General features: G+C 48.8%; 1 protein-coding gene across 1 annotated transcript in view; it reads left to right on the top strand.

Annotated features, from left to right (window-relative positions):
• LOC119454161 (cathepsin L-like) overlaps positions 1–23,007 on the top strand; it is an 83,204-nt gene that overhangs the window by 33,901 nt on the left and 26,296 nt on the right. Inside the window, exon 3 of the mRNA XM_049667955.1 lies at positions 8,310–8,501. Coding sequence (XP_049523912.1) covers positions 8,310–8,501 — 192 coding nt within the window. The remainder of the gene's footprint in view (positions 1–8,309; positions 8,502–23,007) is intronic.

The raw sequence follows: 23,007 nt of genomic DNA, 5'->3' as shown, positions 1-23,007 counted from the left end.
GAGATTTTGCGAAAAGTATGTCAGTGAGAGGCTCGGTGGGATGTAAATTCGTCGGCACTTCCCCTACCGGGTACACGGCGGCACGCGAAGCTTGTCGTACCCACAAAATTGAGTGTCGCGTTCCCTGGCCTCGGGGTTCGCTGCGTTTCGCTGACGCTGGGCTTCGGCAACATTGGCTTTTAACGTGGGATCCGCTGCCTGCCACGGTAACCGAGCCTGGGCTTGGGCTGCCTTAAATACAGGAGCCGCACGGCGAGCGCGAGCCTGCTCCCGGCGACGTTGACGGTGTTTCTAGTCGATAGCGACCTGTTCCACCTCCGACCGAACAACGCGACGCCTTGCCATCGTTTGCCGGTTTGCGGAGCGTGCACTAAAATGGAGACCCAACGCAACATGCGCCATGCCCTTGCCTTCTATGCCCTTCCCTTGGCGCGCGGTCGTTCCTTATTAGGTGCTCCTGTCACTTGTTACGGGCGCACGCCTCACGTGTTTCACCAGCGGTCTATGCTTAGCCTTTGCCGCCATTTTCGTTCACTTGAGCGAGACGGTTTTTTTTTTTTTTTGCTGTCACACCTTCAACCGCACCGACACTTGTGAGGCAATACAAGCTTCGCTTGAAAACATAAAACAGAAGTAAGTTCTTGCTCCGCATTTGGTTCTTCGATATTGGCCAAGACTGCTTATACTCCCGAGCAAGAAGCCGCCTGACGTGAGTGCTACCGAGAGCTTGCTCACGTCGTGAGGAACGCGCTAGGAATGTCGTCACCCGTGGACGCCGACTCGTCCCATTCCCCGAAAGTAGCGGTGTTCGGGCCAGTCAAGCAGCCGCGACGAATGCACAGCTTTGCTGTTCGATCATCTTCCCGGAGCGGGAGGGGCGGTGATTGTTTTTTCAGTTTCGTGGATACGTCTTATTTTGGTTCATTTGTGATCAAAATGTACTCCATATAGTGTTTGCTACACATTACTAACGTTAACTTCTATGCATATAAGAGAAAAAAACTGTCCTCCATTCCACTTAGGTGAAGATGGAAGACCAGCGAAGCTGTACTATGTTGGCAATTATGTATTTCCATTATGTATTTCCAACTATGACTATTAAGATGTGATGGTGTAATTGGTTATTTCAACTATTAAAGAATCAGAAATATATATGATCCGGTAGTTTTCATTTATTTATTGACCACAGGGACCATGGCCTTATGGTCGCTACGGTACACCGCCATAGTGTGTACGGCCGAGGCTTCCGCGTTCTTAATAAACGCGTCACCAACGCCGCGCAGCGTACGGTGCGAACGCGGGCAAAACGCCGCCGCCGTCAACAACAGTTCTGAGCGTTGCTGGTCCTGCTACATATCCAAGATTATACAGCTCCTCAGAATTTTGAGAATGACAGCCCATAAACAAATGTCATGAAACAAAACACCGGCAGCGCATGCCTTTTATGTTAAATCTGCAGAGACTGAATCATTAAAAGTGCGAAACAAAAAATGCTAGAGCCAATGAGAGTTTTTTTCTACATGCGGGCACGACCATCGGAGACTAAGCCCATATCAGCTTCGCTGTAAAACTATTGTCACGTAGTAGTGACGATGCTTGTATTTGGATTTGAGCCATGTGTGGAGGCAACAACAACTTGTATAGTTATGCCTTGTATAATCAGATTGCATTCGTGACTGTGTAGTAGTGGCCTAATCGTTGGGCATCGGGCTGCTACTGCGGAAGGCATCGAGTCGAATACTTTTGCAGGACGTGCTTTATTTTTGATCGTTAATGCTAATAGTCTCGGTGAGAATTCGCTTATCCACCAACCCAGGTGAAAACCATGGAATGATAGGAAATGAAATTTTCGCTTTAGTTTGATATTTGACACATCCGCACTCCTCGTCCATCGAGAGCGAGATATAAGCATTGTATTCTTGCCTGGTTCTCCGTAGTGGGTGAACCGAAATATTTGTGAAGGAGCACGCAGAGACAAATATGACTATTACTTCTATGCGTAAGTTCAACGAAGTTTCAGGAATATTACGTAGCTATGTCATCTATCGAGGGGTGCTTTATTTTTTATATTTTTATTAATGATCGCTGTCATTAATTTTGTTATGCTTCAGTCGCCTAGTATGTGGTACTTATCGTTAGCCTTTTACAACTACTTTAGTTCTTGTTGGGTGTACTTTAGATATCGCCAGTGTGGCCAACAACCATCGCGGGTATGAGACGCGTTTGCATGAGGCAGCTTTAAAAAGTTGGAAGTCTTCACTATGGTAAAATGCTGCTGTCGATTTTTGTGTTCTTCAGAACCGTGCGCCCCCGTAATGGTTTTGTATAAACTGTATGTGCTCCTCTCGCCTGTCGCTTCCTCGGAAGACTGTAACAAGGCAGCCTGGTTGCTCTTCTTAATGCTATAACATTACTTGGCTCATTGTGCTACCCGGCCGTCATCCGAATGGCGCGGTGGACTTGAATATAAAATTAATTCTAGGCTTTTAAGTGCCAGAACCACTATCTGATTATCAGGCGTGCCATAGTGGGGTGCACATTAATTTTGATCACCGGGTGTTCTTTAACGTGTACCCAATGCATGGTACACTGGCATTTTCAATTTCGGCCCGATCGTGATGCCGCTTCCGCAGCTGGGATTTCAAACCTCGACGTCATGCTTAGCAGCGGAATGCCAAAGCCATTGAACAACCACGGTGGGTCAGGCGCGGCAGAACAACGGCACACAAATTACGTCTTCCGCATCTAAATAAGAAAAGTGGCCGCGGTGAGGATTCGATCGTCTTCCCAACCGGCACTGCTACAGCTCCGTAGCCGAGTGCGCTAACCAATGCGCCACCGTCGCATTGCGCCAGTGTTGCAACATGCGACTGTGATGAATACGTTCGAGCCTGTGCACCTGATGGACTCCACCTAGTGGGCGATTCACTAGATGACAGAGCGAGCTGTAGCCGCTCTCTCTGGCTTTCGAGTTGTCGAGGGCCCGCAGACGCCTTCGTCGGAGGCCATGGTGACGAATAAAATGCAATGTGCTTCAGGTGCCCGTCGAACGATGGATACGACATCCCTGCAGTCTATGAGGTGGAGTTCGCCTACGAACTCATCGGAAATATGTTGTGTCAACACGATGGTGCCGCTCAGAAAGCACCTTCATCTTTCAGCTAGGTAGTGTCATCGTGCAGAAAAGTGGTGTCATCGAGAATAAGCACTCAACGTCATCAAGCTCAAGCCCTACTCACTACTCACTACTACTACTCACACACTACTCAAGCTCAAGCACTACTCACACTCAAGCACTACTTTAATGATAATTCCGCAAATAAAACTTCGCGCACTGATTGAAATGCGGCCGGTTTGTTGTATTGCGTTGTTGACACTTCGTAAACAGCAACATTGGACTCGGAAACATAATGCAGCAGCCTTAAACACAGCGACACACTCAGCGACAATAATGCTCTCGCATTGCCACATCGTAAGAATTGCTTAGGTGCCCCCAAAGTTGCTTTTTTCTCTTCGATTTAAGCAAAATACATTTATATGCTTCTTCTGTCTATGCGGCTTTGAATTGATCAACCATGAGCAGCTGGGTGATGGCCTTAATATAATTACCATCACGTGCCTCCACATAGACATTTAGGCAACTATGAAGACATGTCACGAATGTTTTGCATGTATCTTCCTTGCTTTTCTTCGCGATAAAAAAACCCCGTTTGGTAGACAGCCGCCGAAAGGGTTGCTTCTCCATGAACTACCCATTTGAGCACGTCGTACTCCTATTGTTGCTCGCCATGGAGACGTGTAGGAAGATGCGCTGCGGGCTCAGAGATCTGTGCGATAACGATCCCAGTTCACCGTATGTGCCTGGTAAGCTTTTAGCGAGCTCTACACAGACTGAAACCAAGTAGGAAGTTTGCCATCTGAAGTAAACTTTTGGTATGAACCCGCAAGGAGCGTATAGTAATCTTATTGGCCCGTTGGGCCTCGCAGATATTCAACCTTGCAGGTCCCTTCATGTCTTATCCCGACGCTGCGCAATCGAAACCAAGCAAGCTCAAGCTCAAAGGCTCATCTCTCTTGCCCTGCAAATTATATTCTGCACACTACTCTATCTGAGATAGGCATTATTTGCTCGCTCTTGCAGTCGCCACCATAGTAATCACCCGCGCAACAATTTGACTCGTCTTCTATAATTATTCCCCGGTCACCGGGGAGCTGGATTGCAATTCACGCCGACATCAAGCAGCCTCTTCTATAGCGCTTACCTGCACACACCATATTCGCTTGCACAAGGCGCGCCACCCCTCTTATATTCGAGAAACATTACACCACGCTGTACTGAGGGCGGCTGTGCGTTGCGCTAACAACATCCAATGGTCTTGTTTATGTGTCAAACTATGACTTCAGCAGTGCTCTGTGCGGGTGCGTCGCCGTTGCTTGATCTGGTGGCCACCAAAGTACCGAGGAGAATGTTCTGGAGTAGGCACCTTTTTGTCGCTGTAGATTCCTCCGCTGTGCTTTGTGGACTCAGCAGTGAGTTAAGGTTCTTGCTGCCCGAAGCTCTAGTGTCTTTTAATATTAAATATCGAGGTCAAGTCTACTATACAAATTCATCAAACTTTATGGGCGAAAAGAGTACAATGTAAGCAGATGAAAACGCTGCCTGTGGGTAGAAAATATAGAACGACTCTCATGGAACTAGTTCACACTTACAGCATACTAGGCTTCCTCGCACCGTCTACGGCGGGAAAGAGCCCTTCACTTAGTGCGATGGCCGATGATATGCCAACTCAAAACTTGATCTGGCAAGCTGCTACAGCGGTATTATTTCTTATTAGGCATCAAATGCCTTTAACTCCCGTTGTCGGTGACCTTCAAGAGATCTTGAGCCAAAATCCAGAGCCGTTATCCGGGCGGCCAGTCAGATCTGGTTGCGAGAGCAAAACGAGATCATCCGGGTAACCAGTTAAAACTTTAGAAAATGCTGTCTCTGGTCCACAACCCTTTTTATAAGACCGCATTTCATACGCTTGTTACTGCCCAAACAAGTTGCAAAAAAACATTGGTTCCGATTTCTTCACAACGTTTGTTCACAATATCACTCAAGCTGTAAGTTTTAGTACGCTGAAGTTTGTCATTTCCAATAGGGACGTTCAAAAGGCAGATACATTGCACCATACAGTTGATTGCCATCTTTCGGCGCTGAGACAGGGTTGCCTGTGCTATTTTCAGCGGCAGCGGTCCGTGAGTTCCGCACGCCGGGTTTGGCGCCGCCTCCTTCGACAGATGGCGCCACGCTGCGTGATCAGGTCGGCAGTATCCGGCAGCCTCGGATGGTTTGGCCGAGACGACGCTTGCAACGAGGTTCAGTACAAGAGAGGCTCATTTCAGCTCAGTAAGCTTTCTGGCATGCGTCGAGGCACCAATCAATCTGCTTTACTGGTAGCCATTTCATGCTGACATCTATTTTCCATTACGGGAGAGCCAGAAATTTTATTAATGTATTCTAACACAACTCTCTTCGCCTGACATAACGCATCATCCTCGCCATTGGCCAAGTCTGTCATTGTCTCACTGCTGTATCATGGTACTATACTGTATGATATATACAGGTCTCAAATGTGTGCGCCCGTTGGGTCGGCATGAAACTGTATAAAACGGTAAACAGACAATAGGTGCTTGCGCCAGACCTTACAGCTTCTATTCCATGACTTCACGGTATAACCTATGGCTTAACGAACTGTGGTTTAAGGTTTGGTGTACAGACTATTTGCGACAAGAAATGAGATTTGTGGAGCATGCACAGCAGTCGAAAATGAGCGATACTGCAGTAAGGGCGCCATAAGGTATTAAGCATAACATCAAGTTGAGCTGTGCAGAGATAGTGTGGTTATCAAGGGCCGTTCTTTTTTAGAACTTGGTACGTGGACAAAGCTGAAGAGTTCCTAAAAACTAGGCTAAGGGAGCATGAATGTTCCTTAAAAGTGGTTTTTGTGTGGGTTTAGTGAGTCTTAAATGTCGCAATTGTGAGTTACACTTCAAAATTTCTTGAAGTCAAAGTTTAACTACCGGCACAGATAAAGGATAACGTAAATATAGTGAAAGGCTACGACGGCATCTACACACGTGGCGCGACGCCGACAAGAAGGGAGCACAATGTAGGAACAGAAAAAGAGGTAGAAGCAGCAGCCATGAGCGAGAAGGCAGCTGCGATCACGCAGACCGTTAGAACGAGCAAACCGAGGATCGAGGAGCTAGTCTACAGGGTGCTACCCGGGTGTACTACCACTGGGCAGCTTCCACAGCTACGTCAGTGAACAACAGTGGCTTATCACGCCAAGATACTGCCCGCGTCCGGTTACTGACCGGTTTCCGCGCTTCCTGTGGTACCTGTCTTTCTTGAGCCACCTCCCAAGTGCCTTCTCGGCAAGTAAAGCCCGAGGCTGTCCCGGTTCCTCCCCAAGGCGCCTCTCAAGCAGACGTCGTGCATCGGCTGTCAACGTGTCAACTACTGCACTTGAGAGCCAACTAGGCTGTGCAGTAAGCCATATCGCCACGACCTCCGGTGTTAAAGTGTGAGAACAAACTGAGCTGTCCAGTATACCACGTCGGTGTCGAGAGGATCTCACACGTTAGAGTGAATATTTTTTGTGAGCCATGCTGTTATATATTTAGAGTACTCATAAACATATGTCCCACATGTTAACCCATCCTATTAACACCATCGAGCCTTTCTTCACCCCACCACCAGTCCACAAATGTGATGGCCCACGTTACTCCTCTACAGTGCGAAATATCGGTTGCCTTTACGAAAATGAAATATGGCGGCCCAAGTGCCAGCCACCGTTCCAGTGGTTTGCGCGATTGCAAAATGCCGCATTTGAAAGGTAGATATGGGGGTCGCGTGAGTTTAGGTTCTCAAGATGTGCGTTCCGATTGTAATCCTTAGGGTCGGAGATCTTACAGAGAGTGTGCGTGCAGGTTCGCGTTGAAAGATTAAGCTGGTGGCGTTATACAAGCTGCTGTTTTATTCCAGGGAACTCGCTTGGTACACAGAACACGGAATGTGTTTTATTTGCGGTCCCTTTCAAAAGCGGGGCATTTGAAAACTAATCTTTACGTTTCTGTTAAAATTTGCATGCCTCTCGCCCTATATTCCAGTGGGGGCAACCATCTCCGACGCGGATAGGCTGTACAAGAGATTTTTCGGGGACAACAAATATCAACGAAAGACCAAATCAGTAATGATCTCGCCGCCAGTCATGGATCAAATAGCATATATTTCACACATAGTTATATGCACGTTTTCTGCTAACATAATGACTTCAGAACTATGATTACAAATATTCTGGAGTGCATTTGAGCTTCACTTCTTATGCGATTAAAGGCGTGATGCTCAGAAGAAAAGCGAGCATTGCGACTTTCATATCGGGAGCGTGTCCGCTGCTCAAAGCTGGTACTTATTTTGTTAGGCCAAAAATTATCAAGGCTCAGATTTTGTCGTCGCGCGAACGAGCGCCGTGGGTTGCGTTCAGTGTATGAAGTGCCTCGTCAAATAATCAGAATGAAGAAACCTTTAAGGCAATTGCGGCACTTTGCAGAAAGCGAAGACATTTACGTCCATGGGCAGAAATGCGTCGCGAATAAATTGAAAGACTGAGGGGCGACAGAAAATTTAGGGGCAAGCTCCACTTCCTGGCCAACAGCTAAGCACAAGCATAAGAAATCTATTGAAATGTTACCCCGATTCAACGAAGGCCTGTATTTGAATAGCGTTATAAGTAAAATTTAGCAAAGCTGTCTGCCGCAATTCTTTTTCCACGGCCTTCGGTGTCAATCAACCTCTCTCTGACATTTATATATGATGTTTGTTGGTAAATTAACGGTATCATACAGCCGGATGGCAGGCTTTTACTCCAATTGGCTTTCCTAGCAACACTTTTTCCAAGACACAATATCTTCAGGAAATAACAGTTGATTCTAGCCGTTTCATGTTGTTTGAGCTGTTGCCCCACATTTTGGTCGTCCAAACAGATTAGTTTATCTACTAGCAGCATTACCAAGGTATTCCGATTTATTTGATTGTGTATTTAAATTAAGCCGAAATTACCTGAAATCCATGATGTCTCTTCTTTGTATTAAACCAGTCACAAAGTTTACACCTCAGTCATTTCTATTCACCTCTACCCGTAAGGAAAGATTATTGGTCTCAGCTGAATTTAACTTGTGCACAAATGAAGATATAAAAAAGCTCAAATACATCCACGAAGATTCCTAATACTGCCGCCTGATTACTTTTTATCTCTCTGCAGACTCCTGAGGAGCGTGTTAAACTGGCATCTTGCGTCAGGATTGACGACGGGACACAGGGATCACCGTATGTGCCACCTGACGATATTGATGTAGCGTCCCTTCCTAAAAGCGTGGACTGGAGGAAGAACGGCTACGTAACACCAGTTAGAGCGCAAGGCGTCAAATGCGGCTCGTGCTATGCCTTTGCTTCTGTGAGAAAATTTCAATACTCGATAGTAGTCGAACCATAGACTTTGTGCAAACTTGTTCTTTTTTATGTTGCGTGGCTACTAATTTAGTAAAGCCCATATCGCGCCAGTCAGAGTTGGTTGGTTTCGCAATAAGAGCAGCAATATGGCCGTCTCTGTCATACTTCCGTGCCATTCTATTATCGAGGAGAACATTTTATTTAATAGATATGACCAGTTTGCGAGTACATATGAAATATCACAGTTTCACCTCAAAGGCGAAGTATTGATGTGACGTCGAATTATCAGACAGGTTGTCGGGATATGTGGGGATTGCCGACGGCTCTCTGCCTCGACACACCGAGCCCCGCGGTTGGCGCATGCCTGCGCATCAACCGCGGTCTGGTACAAGCTCGAGGAAACAATAGACGACAACCACGTGTACACTCGGAAAGCATTTATTACGACTGCAACTAACACTTCGAGCTGGCCAGCTAGCTATAGTTGACATCGCTGAGGGTTCCCTCGAAGAGAATAATACACTAGGTAAAGAAGGGCTTCCGACTTACCAACTGGGGAATACGGGGGGGCCGCGGCGTTTGCCGCGGCAAGAACGCGGTTGACTAACCACGTGCGGGAATACGGGAGCGACGGCGGAGACTTCCGCCGTCGCCGCTTGCTGGAGACCAAAAAGCCCCGGGCGATCTCAGCGGGATCTCACGTGACCCACCCGGTGGCGCTGATAGCGCTTGCGATTCCCGCGCGCCGCCCGCGGAAGGAAAGTTTCCCTTCTCCCAACTCTCCCTGGCACGCATGCGATTGACGTGACGTTCGCTTCCCGTGCGGCGATTATGGGACACGAGAATTCCCACAAGGTAGACGAATGAAAATCAAGGTAAATGTTCACGGCTTCACTTCGTGTTCAATTTCAGGCTTCTGCATAATTTCTGGTTCGTTTCTAGTCTAGCTCAGTTGCAGAAACAAATAAGTTTGAATTGTTTTGAACTGGTTGATACGGGTTCATATAGCCTAAAATTAAGGAGAATGTACAGGTGAATTTTAGCTACACAGGCGATATATACACAGGCCATATATGAGCGATATATATAGTTTACGGTAATATCCGTTATAATAGCACTCCCTTAATTTATGAAAATTGCACGATTGGAAATAGGCGCAATATATATAGACAAAGAAAATTCCAGGCAAGAAATATGCTTAATTTTTTCAGCTCATAAGGAGCAAAATGCCGTCACAATTTGCCTCACCATGCGTAGAATTCTTGTAGGGTCTGTAAATGATGGAACCCAACTTGCCGCTGTAAATAAAATTGGCTTGAAGATGCAGCGGGAGAAACAACCTATCATGGATTATTTCATTCTTGTCCCGGCACGAGAGCAAGTTCCTCACCGCAGTTTTTTTTTTTTCTTCTTCTATCCTCTGCTGTTTGACGGCGGTCAGTAACGGCGGTCAGTAACCGAGGTAACAGGAGCTACGCGATTGTTCACGGCAGATGTTCTTTCAATCACGGTATATTGGCCGCAATACGTGTGAAGAAATTTTGCACAGAGCCCTGGCACTCGAACAGGTGTCCACAGGAGCACATCGTCGCCTGGGCCGAACGAAATGACACGACGGGTTGCATCACAACGGACTTTCCTCTTGTCCTGAATGGTCGTGGTGTGGGCGCGCGTCAGACAGCCCGGTGTCCGTAATATGTATCAGTGGTTTTCCGCACGAAATGACAGCAGATGCAGCTCACAAGAAATCCCAGCCTAAGATGATCGGATGAGGGCACGACGAAAGCACAGTAAACTGTATACGATGGCGAATTCCGTCGGTGAGGACACGAGCGGTACACTGTCCGGTAGGGTAAATCGGACTGTCATTGGCGCCACGTAGGACCAGACCAACATACGGAGTTTGCACTTTTCGTAGACGGAAGCATAGTTCGCGATGAATAACAGAGATGGCGGCGCCAGTGTCAATAAGAGCGTCGACAGAAACACCTTCCACACAAACAGCGAGTAAGTTAGTCGGGCGAGCAGGAGGAATTGGGACAGTTTGCAAACAAGCAGTTTCTCCGCCAAAAACTGCAGCGTCTAGTTTTCCGGATGGTTGTCGAAAGAAGTAGAAGCAGGACGCAGAGGCGATGAAGTACGGCGGAACGGAGACAGGGAACGACGACGGGGTGAGAGAGATGACCGGGACATGTTTTGGGACAACGGAGGTGAGGGCGAGTGACGTGACGAGGATGTATAGGGTCCTGGAACGTAGGCGTCCGATCTGGGCACATAGTCTCTCTCATAACCGGAGTAGCCTCGTCGTTCATCATGCTGGCGCCGGCGGCAGAAACGAAAGATATGACCACTTATGCCACAGTAGAAACATACTGCGCGGGAAGGGCGCCAGGTAGAGTAGTATGTTTGCACGGAGGCCTTCGCTGTCATCGAGGCCAGGTGGTCGCAGACAATGGTGGCAGGTGCAGATGGAACTGGGACCGCAGGCCGCGAAGCAATCTCGGCGTAAGAAGGTGCACAAACAGGCGCAGGGGACCGGGCATGTGTGACACTTGGCATGGACGCCAGTTCTTCTTTAATGATCTCGCGCAAATTGGGAGGAGGAGCGCGCAAAGACGCAATGGCGGTGTTGGCCGGAGCATGGCCGTGAAGCTCGTCTCGCACAATGATGCGGATGAGCGCTCGCAATTCGTCGTTGTCGGTAACGTGAACGTCGCAGGAGGCACGTGGAAGACGAAAGGAGCAGATCGTGGAAAGTCGTTGGCAAGTCGTGATGATGTCACTAACGGAAGTGGGGTTCTAATTAACAAGGGCCTGAAAAGCAACGGAGTAGATGCCCTTCAGGATATGGCGGATACGTTCCACTTCGGGCATGTCACTCTCAGCGCGACGGCAGAGGGTCAGGACGTCTTCTATGTAAGAGGTATAGGACTCTTCGGCTCCCTGGATGCGGGTAGCGAGCTTCTGTTTCGCTATTTCGGAGCACCCAGCAGATTTGCCAAATATCTGTCGCAGCTGCGCAGTAAATGCTGGCCAATCAGGGAAGTCGCGCTCATGGTTGAAAAACCAAGTTTGGGCGACCTGCCTCAGGTAGAAGGCAACATTGTGGAGCTTGTGTGAGTCGTCCCAATGGTTGCATGCGCTCACCCTATCGTACTGTTCAAGCCAGTCTTCCACGTCTGCGCCGCGAAGGCCAGAAAAAATCTGAGGGTCGCGTTGCGGTGCGGTGACGGACCAAACAGGCCCAGCTGGCGGAGCTGAGGTGGCGCCAGCAGTGGATGCGGTGGTTTGTGCCATGACTGGTGTTGGCGAGCAGAAACGTCGACCAGAGCGGAGCTCCAGGGGTGACCGGTAGAGCAAGAGGACGGGGATATCAACGCACCCTCCACCACTTGTGAGACGACGCCCGGGACGAAGGCAGATCTCTTGTATTATCACACAGCGCGAGACAGCCCACGAACACCAATCTGACAAAATGATGATGATTATGAGGATGGGTATATACACATGAAGACGATGTTGAACTGCACAGTTAGCGCTCACAATATATATATATATATATATATGTACATGTACAATGCAACAAGAGTATTCTGCAGGTAGATTTGGGAACGGGCGTGGCTTCAGAAACGTAGCGTCGATAGGGGAGAGTGGTGTCCCTGGGACATGATGGTTCACGGCTATATAGAAAAAAGAAAGGAGAGAAGTCTGTGGTAGTTTGTGGCGCAGGGTTATAGACGTACGTGACGAAAGGGAGAACCTGGTCCCAATTGGAGTGATCATTGGATATCGAAAGCATATATCCAAGGATACGGTTGCCGTTTGTTTGAGGATAGTACGCAGAGTTGGTGCGGTGAACTATGCGGCATTCTTGGAGCAGTGCCTCAATAGCGCTTGAGAGAAAGGCGCGGCCGCGATCGCTTATTAATTCACGGGGCGCACCGTGTCGCAAAACGAGATGCCGAAAAAGGAAGGGAGCGACGTCTACCGCCGTGGTAGCTGGCATCGCAGGTGTTTCAGCATACCCTCTGAGATGGTCGACCGTGACAATAATCCACCGGTTGCCTGCAGGAGTGTTGGGGAGGGGACCGTAAAGATCAATGCCAACCTGGTCAAATGGTTGTGCAGGGCACGGTAAAGGTTGTAGAGGGCCAGCGGTGCTATGAGGAGGAGCCTTGCGGCGTTGGCAGAAAATGCATGATCGCACGTACTGGCGAATGTATCGACACATGCCGCGCCAATAATACGTCAGGCGTAGGCGGGAGTAGGTCTTGAATACGCCAGCGTGGCCGCATTGAGGAACGTCGTGGAAGGCGGGGCATATGTGCGAGCGCAGATGACGGGGGATAACAAGCAGCCACCTGCGGTCACCGGTTTGGTAATTGCGGCGATACAACAAACCTTTACGAACGACAAAATGTTGCGCTTGACAATGAATGGTGCGTGAAACAGATTCAAGCGAACGGTGAGAGAGAACGTCAAGCAGAGAAGCGATCCAGGGATCCTTGCGCTGCTCGGCCGGCATGTCGGTGATGCTGAGGGACGACGAAGCGCAGGTGGAAGTTTGTAAGCAAAGTAGGTCAGAAGGCAGCGGAGAACGGGATAAGCTTTCGGCGTCTGAATGTTTGCGTCCCGAGTGATAAATGACACGTATGTCATACTCTTGAAGGCGTAAAGCTCAACGAGCGAGGTGGCCAGTGGGGTCTTTCATAGATGACAACCAGCATAAGGCATGCTGGTCAGTCACAACGTCAAATTGGCGTCCGTAAAGGTAAGTACGGAATTTGCCGATTGCCCAAATAATTGCCAAACATTCCTTTTCCGTTACAGAATAATTTGACTCTGGTTTTGTTAGGGTATGGCTGGCATATGCAACGACATACTCGTCATAGCCGTCTATGCGTTGGGCGAGAACGGCACCAAGACCGACACCGCTAGCGTCCGTGTGAATTTCAGTCGGCGCATTGGAATCGTAGTGGCGCTGTAATAGAGGGGACATAAGGAGCCGGCGGAGCGTCGTAAATGACTCGTAGGAATCAGGATTCCATGAAGAGTGGTCAGCGCTGCTGGCAAGTAGCTGAGTCAAGGGGGCGATAATAGAGGCGAAATTGCGGATGAAACGCCGACAACGAGAGCACAAGCCGATGAAGCGCCGCAGCTCTTTAAGAATGTTTGGCTTGGGAACTGGGAAACGGCTCGCAGTTTGGCAGGGTATGGTAGGATTCCCTCTTCTGAAACGACGTGGCCTAGAATCGTAAGCTGTCTGACACCAAAATGGCATGTCTTTCAAATTTGCTTGTATATATATATATATATATATATATATATATTCTACAGGTGTTTATTCGGCAGAGCTTGGAGCAGCGAACGTCAACGGTCAGCGCAGTTACAGCTTCCAAGCACGAGAGCCGTTGGCGAGCAAGAGCGCTCGACCCACTAGCGTTTTGATCCAGTAGCGCTGCACCCACTAGCGTCTCTCTTCGCTACAATCACCCCCGGGAGCGATAAGGGAGCCGTCGGGCGACCTAACAGTTCGTCACGGTGAGCGGATCGTAGTAAGGCTTTAGACGGTCGACATGGACAATGTCTCGTCCACGGCGGCATATATCTGAAGATGGCTCTACTGGTTCTATTACATAGTTCAAAGATGCGCGTTCAATAACGCGATAAAGACCTTCATACTTCGGAACCAGTTTTGATGAGAGGCCAGGGGCAGTGAAAGGAACTCAGAGCCACACGAGTGCTCCCGGATCGAATGTGACCGTTAAAGTGGCGTCACCGCGAGTGCACCTCTGGCGCTTTTGATCTTCGGTAGTAAAGGCCCAAGCGAGGTCGCGGCACTCTTCTGCATGTCTGACCGTGGCAGAAATAGGCACGAAGTCGGATGCATCTGGCCGATACGGCAGAATTGTGTCGATGGTGTGCGAAGGGTGCCGACCATATATACAGTAAGAAATAGGGTGAAAACCCAGTGGTGGCCTTCGTAGCCGTGTTACACGCGTAGGTTACGAAGGGTAGAATGGCGTCCCAGTTCGTGTGGTCGGAGGTGACGTACATTGAAAGCATATCACCGAGCGTACGTTTGAAGCGTTCCGTGAGGCCATTCGTTTGAGGGTGGTACGCCGTAGTTGTGCGATGAACAACGTGGCACTCTTTGAGAATGGCTTCAACTACCTCCGACAGGAAGACGTGTCCGCGATCGCTGAGCACTTCTTGAGGTGGACCATGCCGCAAAATGAATTGGCGAAGCAGAAATGTGGCAACGTCGCGCTCTGTAGCTGCCGGAAGGCCGGCCGTTTCGGCGTATAGTGTGAGGTGATCGATTGCAACGATGGCCCGGCGGTTACCACGCTGATGTCAAATGAAGTGTTCCATACAGATGAATTCCAGCGCGGCCGCACGACCGATTAGGGCAGGGTAGAGGCTGCAGGCCAGCTGGCCAGAGCTTGGGTGAAGTTTTCCGGCGCTGGCAGTCGGGGCATGAGCGAACGAACTTGTGAACGCAGTTGAACATTCCTCGCTAGTAGTAGGGTTATCGGAGGCGCTGGTAGGTTTTGAAAGGTCCCTAGTGTGCACACTGTGGATCAGAATGGAACGATGCGCAGCTTTCAGAACGGAGGCTTCGAGGTACTACTAATGACCACTGGCGTCCGTCAAAGGTGTAATTGCGTCGGTGAAGCAGGTCGTCGCGAATGGAGAAATGGCGAGCTGGACGGCGCAACGCACGTGTGGTTGGCTGCGATGACGGATCAGCATAGAAGTCTATGATGGAGGCAATCCAGGGGTCCTTGCGCTGCTCGGAAGTGATGGTCCCAATGTCGATGGAAGAAATGTCAAGCTGGGATAGTGAGCAGCAGGCATTGTCGTCAGGCAAGGGAGAACCTGAGAGGGCGTCAGCGTCAGCATTCTGGCGTCCGTTGCGGTACAGTATGCTGATATCGTAATCCTGCAATCGAAGTGGCCTGCGGGCGAGACGGCCTGAGGGATCCTTCAATGATGACAGCCACCATAATGCATCGTGGTCCGTGACTGCATCAAATTGGCGACCGTACAAATAGGGCCGGAACTTAGTAAGCGCCCAGATGATCGCCAGGCATTCTTTTTCCGTGACGGTGTAATTGGTCTCGGCTTTAGTAAGCGTACGACTTGCATATACCACAACATATTCAGGAAATCCTTGTTAGCGTTGCGCTAGGATAGCGCTGAGGCCAACACTGGTGGCATCTCTGTGTCCCTCAATACGTGCCGATGGGTCGTAGTGGCGCAAAATGGGAGGAGACGTCAGCTAACGACTGAGCTTTGCGAACGCTTCGTCGCACTTGGATGACCACGAATGGAGGGGTCCGTTGCTTCCAAGTAGCTTCGTCAGGGGCGAGATGACGGCGACGAAATTACGAATTACGAAAATTACCTGAAGTAGGAATTAACACAAGCCTACAAAACTGCGCAGTTCTTTGACGGACGTCAGTTTCGGGAATTCGGCGACGGCGCGAAGTTTGGCAGGTTCGAGGAGGATTCCATCCTTCGAGACAACGTAACCCAGTATCGTGAGCTGCCGCGCTGCAAATCGGCACTGCTTTAGGTTCAGTTGTAGGCCAGCGTTTGTTAGGCACGTCAAAACACGCCGGAGGCGTTGAAGACGATTGGTGAAGTCAGGTGCAAAAACAACAACGTCGTCTAGGTAACATAAACACGTGTGACACTTCAAGCCGCGCAAAACTGTGTCCATCATGCGCTCAAAGGTTGCTGGCGCATTACAAAGTCCAAACGGCATGACGTTAAATTCGTATAAGCCGTCGGGTGTGACAAAGGCTACCTTCGGCCTATCGGCGTCAGCCATGGGCACTTGCCAATATCCCGAGCGTAAATCTAGCGATGAAAAGAATTCAGCTCCTTGTAGGCTATCGATAGCGTCATCGATTCGCGGTAGCGGGTATACGTCTTCGCGAGTGATCTTGTTCAGGCGCTAATAGTCGACACAGAACCAGACAGACAGACAGACAGACAGACAGACAGACAGACAGACAGACAGCCCGACAGACAGACAGAACAGACAGACAGACAGACAGACAGACAGACAGACAGACAGACAGACAGCCGACAGACAGACGACGACAGACTACAGACAGACAGACAGAAGACAGACAGACAGACAGACAGACAGACAGCCAGACAGACAGACAGACAGACAGACAGCACAACGACAGACAGACTAGACAACAGACAGACATCAGACAGACAGACAGACAGACAGACAGACAGACGACAGCAGACAGACAGACAGAGACAGACAGACAGACAGACAGACAGACAGACAGACAGACAGACAGACAGACAGACAGACAGACAGACAGACAGACAGACAGACAGACAGACAGACAGACGACAGACAGACAGACAGACAGACAGACAGCACAGACAGACAGACAGACAGACAGACAGACGACAGACAGACGACAGACAGACATACAGACAGACAGACAGACAGACAGACAGACAGACAGACGACAGACAGAAGACAGACAGACAGACAGACAGACAGACGACAGACAGACAGACAGACAGACAGACAGACAGACAGACAGACAGACAGACAGACAAGACAGACAGGACAGACAGACAGACAGACAGACAGACAGACAGACAGACCAGACAGACAGACAGACAGACAGACGACAGACAGACAGGACAGACAGACAGACATACAGACAGACAGACAGACAGACAGACAGACAGACAGACAGACAGACAGACAGACGACAGACAGACAGACAGACAGACAGAGCAGACACAGACAGACAGACAGACAGACATGACAGACAGACAGACAGACAGACAGACAGACAGACAGACAGACAGACAGACAGACAGACAGACCAGACAGACAGACAGACAGACAGACAGACAGACCAGACAGACAGACAGACAGACAGACAGACAGACAGACAGACAGACGACACCGACAGACAGACAGACAGACAGACAGACAGACAGACAGACAGACAGACAGACAGACAGACTACGACAGACAGACAGACAGACAGACAGACGACAGACAGACAGACAGACAGACAGACAGACAGACAGACCAGACAGACAGACAGACAGACAGACAGACAGACGACAGACAGACAGACAGACAGACAGACAGACAGACAGACAGACAGACAGACAGACAGACAGACAGACAGACAGACAGACAGTCAGACAGACAGACAGACAGACAGACAACGACAGACAGACAGACATACAGACAGACGACAGACAGACAGACAGACAGACGACAGACAGACAGACAGACAGACAGACAGACGACAGACGACAGACAGCAGACAGACGACAGACAGACAGACAGACAGACAGACAGACAGACAGACAGACAGACAGACAGACAGACAGACAGACAGAACAGACAGACAGACAGACAGACAGACAGACAGACAGACAGACAGACAGACAGACAAAATGAACTTTATTTGGTCCTGAGGAACTATGTGTGGACCCCCTGTGGGAAATCCGTAGTAGTCACTGGCCGCATCCACGTAGGGGCAGGAAGACCGTGGTCCTCCGCCCTTTCGCAGGCCCTCTGGACAGCCTGGAGTTGGACTGAGAGCACGCTGCTTTTAAGGGCATTGTCCCAGTCCGCTTCTTTGTTTAACGGTGCGTTACGCAACGCAGGGCATTGCCAGAGCATGTGAGCCAATGTGCAGAAATGCACACCACAATCTGGACAGTGTGGTTCTATATTTGAGGCGATGCGACTTAGAAAGCCCCTCGAAGGAAAGGACCCCGTTTGGAGCATTCTAAAAGTCGATGATTGAGACCTGCTAAGCTTAGGATGAGGTAGTGGAAAACTCCTCCGCTCTAACTGGTAGTGGGAAACTATTTCGTGGAATGTAAGTAATAGGTCGCTGTGCTTAATTTCGTCCGGCCCCCCAAAAGCTTCCATACCGCCGCGGCGGGTAAGATCTCGCGCACGGTTATGAGCAAGCTCATTGGGGTCTGGGAGATTTATAAAAATATTCGGACCCATGTGGGCTGGAAACCACGTAATGGAATGAAAACCAGTAACCACCCTATTTCTGAGGATGGCCGCAGCCTCTCGGGAGATGGAACCCGATGCAAAGGCACGTATGGCCGCACGAGAGTCTGTGTATATATTGGGACGCACAGGGTCGCTCATTGCCAAAGCTATGGCTATCTGTTTTGCTACATCGTTGGAGATATGACGGACAGAAGCCGCGTTGATGAGTGTACCGTTTGTATCAACTACTGCCGAAACAAAGTTGTTGGTCTGTCCATATTGGGCCGCATCTACGAATGCTGCCAAGCTTGGGCTATCTGCGACTGTTTTTAAAATAGCCCGGGCGCGAGCCTTGCGTCGCCCAACGTTATACTGTGGGTGAACATTCCTAGGAAAAGGACAAACAGCGAATGATGCCCGGATTGCTTCCGAGAGTGATTCCTCATGGTCGTTGATTAAGCTTGGAGCTAAGTTGACTGACTCTAGTAAACGTCTTCCGGCTTTGGATGTAGATAGCCTGACAATTTGTGCTGTTCTTTGGGCCTCTATCATCTCCGAGACGGTATTATGCATGCCACGCTGCACAAGCTTGTCTGTACTAGTGGTGACTGGTAATCCCAGTACTCTTTTAATGCTCTTGTGCATGAGCGTGTCTATCTTGTTCCTTTCTGTCTTAGTCCAATTTTGTGCAGATGCCACATAAATGATGTGACTCATCAAGAACGCGTGATATATCCTGAGAAGATTGCCCTCTCCGAGTCCCCGTTTTCTATTCGAGACTCTAGAGATGAGCCGGAGCATACTCTCCGTTTTGGAGGTGATGTGGGCAATTGTCTTTGCATTACAGCCTCTGGCGTCCAGTAACAGCCCCAGTATCCTGATCGAGTTGATTCGAGGAATAGCCTGACCATCCTTCGTGTGTAAGGCAATAGGTATCAGTTCCATCGGAACCAAACCCCTAACGCCCTGTCTCGCCGGCCTGTACAGCAATAACTCAGACTTGGTAGGTGAGAGGCTGAGCCCTGTTTCAGTTAACAATTCTTCCGTTACATTTAGTGCTTCCTGTAGCGCCTGTTCAACGTCCGCGTCTGATCCACAAGGACACCAAATCGTAATGTCGTCTGCGTATAAAGCATGGCCAATGTTTTGCACGGAGGATACGCGCTCCGAGAGTCCCGTCATGGCAATATTAAATAAGAGAGGGGATATTACTGCCCCTTGCGGGGTCCCTCTTGCCCCCAACTCAAACTCATCAGATTTAATTATCCTTAAGAAAGGATCTAACATATGTGTGGAATCTCCGTCCCAAATTTAGCTCCGAGACCGCCTCAAGTATGAATCTATGTGTGATTTCAAATGCTTTAGCCAGATCCAGGGCGAGTATTCCCCTAATATCTCTAGTCCTGCGGTCGATAATTTGGCGTTTGATGAGAAGCATCACATCTTGTGTGGAGAGTGCGGGTCTGAAGCCTACCATTTGTAGGGAAATATTTCCCGGCACTCGATATACTTTGAAATTCTATTGTGAATAGCGTGTTCTGCAACCTTACCCGCACAAGAGGTGAGCGAGATTGGGCGCAGGTTTTCCGGAGCTAGAGGTTTCCCTGGCTTAGGTATGAGGACCACCGAAGCAGTCTTCCAGGACTCAGGAACCGTGCCCGATTCCCATATCCTGTTGATTTCTTCCGTCAACTTCGTGATAGACTTATCATCCAGGTTGTGAAGGAGGCGGTTGGAAATACCATCCGGCCCGGGGGCCTAGCGGCCATTAATTATGTGATACCTCTCTGATCTCAGCCTCTGTAAAGGGGACGTCCAGCTCCCCCACCTCTTCCCCCCGGTAGCTGGGATAGTCCCGATGGCCAGCTGGACCCATCGGGAGATATCGATTAGCCAGCTCCATGATGAGGGCCGTCTCGAACCTCCCTTCTCTTTGTGCTTCCGCACTATCCTATCAATTGCAAGCCTTTGGTTACTTTTTGCTTGCGAGTCGTCAAGCAAATAGTCACGGCTTGTCTACTTGCGCTCCAAGCGATCCGTATGCCTACGTCATCGATGACATTGTTCTGGATGTTTCTGATACCGGTCAGCATGGTCCCGTGACATCTTCGAGCCAGGATATAAAACCCGCACCATCCGCTTCTGGCTTCAGTGGGCGAGGCAACGGCAGTGACGACAGTATGCTCATCCGCACTCTGCTTTTTGCGCAGGTATGTTATCTTGAAGGAGCTACCACTGTTCGCTCAGATGATCGTTGTCTGCTGTTGTTTCCTCGCCCACATGGTCATGGTTTTTCGCTGATTTCTTTGCACTCTTATGTCATGTATTGCTTCAGCACACTGCTTCTGAGCGGTGACGTTGAGTTGAATCCAGGCCCTCCTAAACCTTGTAAAGATAACTCCGAAAAGGCCACTCGTTCTAGAGGTACTTGTACTGCAGACTTAACATACTCTGGATCTTCAGACGGCAAATCTGACGATATGGCTTCTGTCGGTGTAGATCCTAACATAGCCAATATGCTTGCTAAGCTGCTTGAAGGACAAAATAGAATGGCACAAGATATAAGCGACATTAAGCAGTTTCAACATACAGTTAACTCTCGCTTTGATGCACTTGAAAAATGTGTATGCGATCTTGAGTCCTTGTCTTCCGCTTCTCAAATTAGTACATCGAGTGATAATGCTACCCGTGTTGAAATCCAATCATTGAATGATACAGTAAACAAACTTTTGTCTTGGAACGATGATCTCGATAACCGGTCACGTAGAAATAATCTTATTTTGCATGGAGTTTCTCAACTGGCAGAAGAAACTAACGAAGCGTTGCTAAGTCAGGTCTCACAATTATTTACAGGACAGCTTAAAATTGAATGCCCCCCAATCGAGCGCTGTCATAGGATAGGTAAAAGGAACGGCGATCGACCGCGCCCCATCATCATTAAGCTTCTGGACTACCGCACCAAATTGGTTGTTCTTAAGAATGCATTTAGACTGAAAGGCACTGATATTCGCATAGCTGAAGATTTCTCGGCTCGCGTACGTTCTATCAGAAAAAGTCTGTGGGAAGCTACCACTTCCTACAGGAATAATGGTCACATAGTCCGTTTGCGCTATGATCATGCCTTCATTGACAATGTGAAATACACCTGGGACGACAGTACAAAAACCTTGATAAATACTTCTACTACTTCTTCAAAGAGTCACTCAACTGTTAAACGAGCTGGTTCACACTGACTTTTCCAAGATTCTCACGACAACCTTCGGTTTTTGAATACTAATGCCAGAAGTTTAATAAATAAGTTTTCTGATTTCGTATCCTTAACAACTACTTACTCGCCTCATATTGTCGGAGTCACTGAAACGTGGCTACATGACGAAATCTGTGACTCGGAAATATCTCCACCCGGTTTTAATGTAGTTCGGAGCGATCGTAAAGATGGAAGAAGAGGCGGTGGTGTCGCATTGTTTCTGAGGTCTGACCTCAGCTTCTCTGTGCTTGAGGGGCCTCGTGAGCTCGAGACAGTTTGGTGTAAGGTTAACCTTCATAAGAAAACTCTTTTAATTGGTGTTTTCTATCGCCCTCCTGGATCAGCCGCTACAGATCTTCATACGTTAAGCAATTTCATGAACGCACATAATGCTTCTTCTGCTAATGTTATATTAATGGGCGACTTCAATGCTCCTGGTATAACATGGCCAAGCTTATCCGTATCTGGTCACGATGTCCTATTGTGCAAAGAGCTTGTCGACCTTTCACTTTCATTTGGTGTAAAGCAGATCGTTGATTGCAGTACCCGAGGGGCAGCCGTTTTGGACCTTGTGTTCGTCAGTGCGTGTTTTCCTGACGACCAGTATGAGTGTGAAGTAGTAGATAGTCTGTCGGATCACAAAGCTGTACTAGTGTCAATTTCCTTAAGTGTCCCTGCGTCTAATCATATTTATACTACTTTTCACGATTTCAATCGGGCTGATGATGACTCAGTTACTGATGTGTTATGTAATTCTTTCGAGCAGTTCGAACAACTTTACGCGTCCTGCGATGTTAATGCATTAGTCTCGTTTTTTCAAGACACTGTCCTCAGGTGCATCCGAAGCTTTGTGCCTCTGAAAACTAAGAAACAAAATCCAACGGTCCCTTGGATGACTAGAGAATTACTTCACATTTCCCGCCGCATTTCCAGACTGAGACGCCTAAAGCGTGCGGGTGACATCCATGCTACAGCACAGTTTCTTCTTCTTAAGGATGAATATCGCACCAAGGCAAAGAAAGCCAGCGATTTTTACTATAATGTTACCTTAACTAACTTATTGCACAGTAACCCTAGAAAATTCTGGACCGCAATTTTTCCTAACGTAAGTTCTAGCAATACTTTTATGGTTAACAATGTGTCCTCTAGTGATCCTAAGGTAATCGCCACCGCATTTAACGCGCATTTTCAATCCGTTTTAGCGATAGACAACCTCGAAATTCCTCCTTACAGCAGTGA

The sequence above is a fragment of the Dermacentor silvarum genome, chromosome 5, assembly GCF_013339745.2.
Source record: "Dermacentor silvarum isolate Dsil-2018 chromosome 5, BIME_Dsil_1.4, whole genome shotgun sequence".
Taxonomy (NCBI): domain Eukaryota; kingdom Metazoa; phylum Arthropoda; class Arachnida; order Ixodida; family Ixodidae; genus Dermacentor; species Dermacentor silvarum.
The sequence above is the reverse complement of the archived record's forward strand: the minus strand, read 5'-3'. Positions and strand labels throughout refer to the sequence as shown.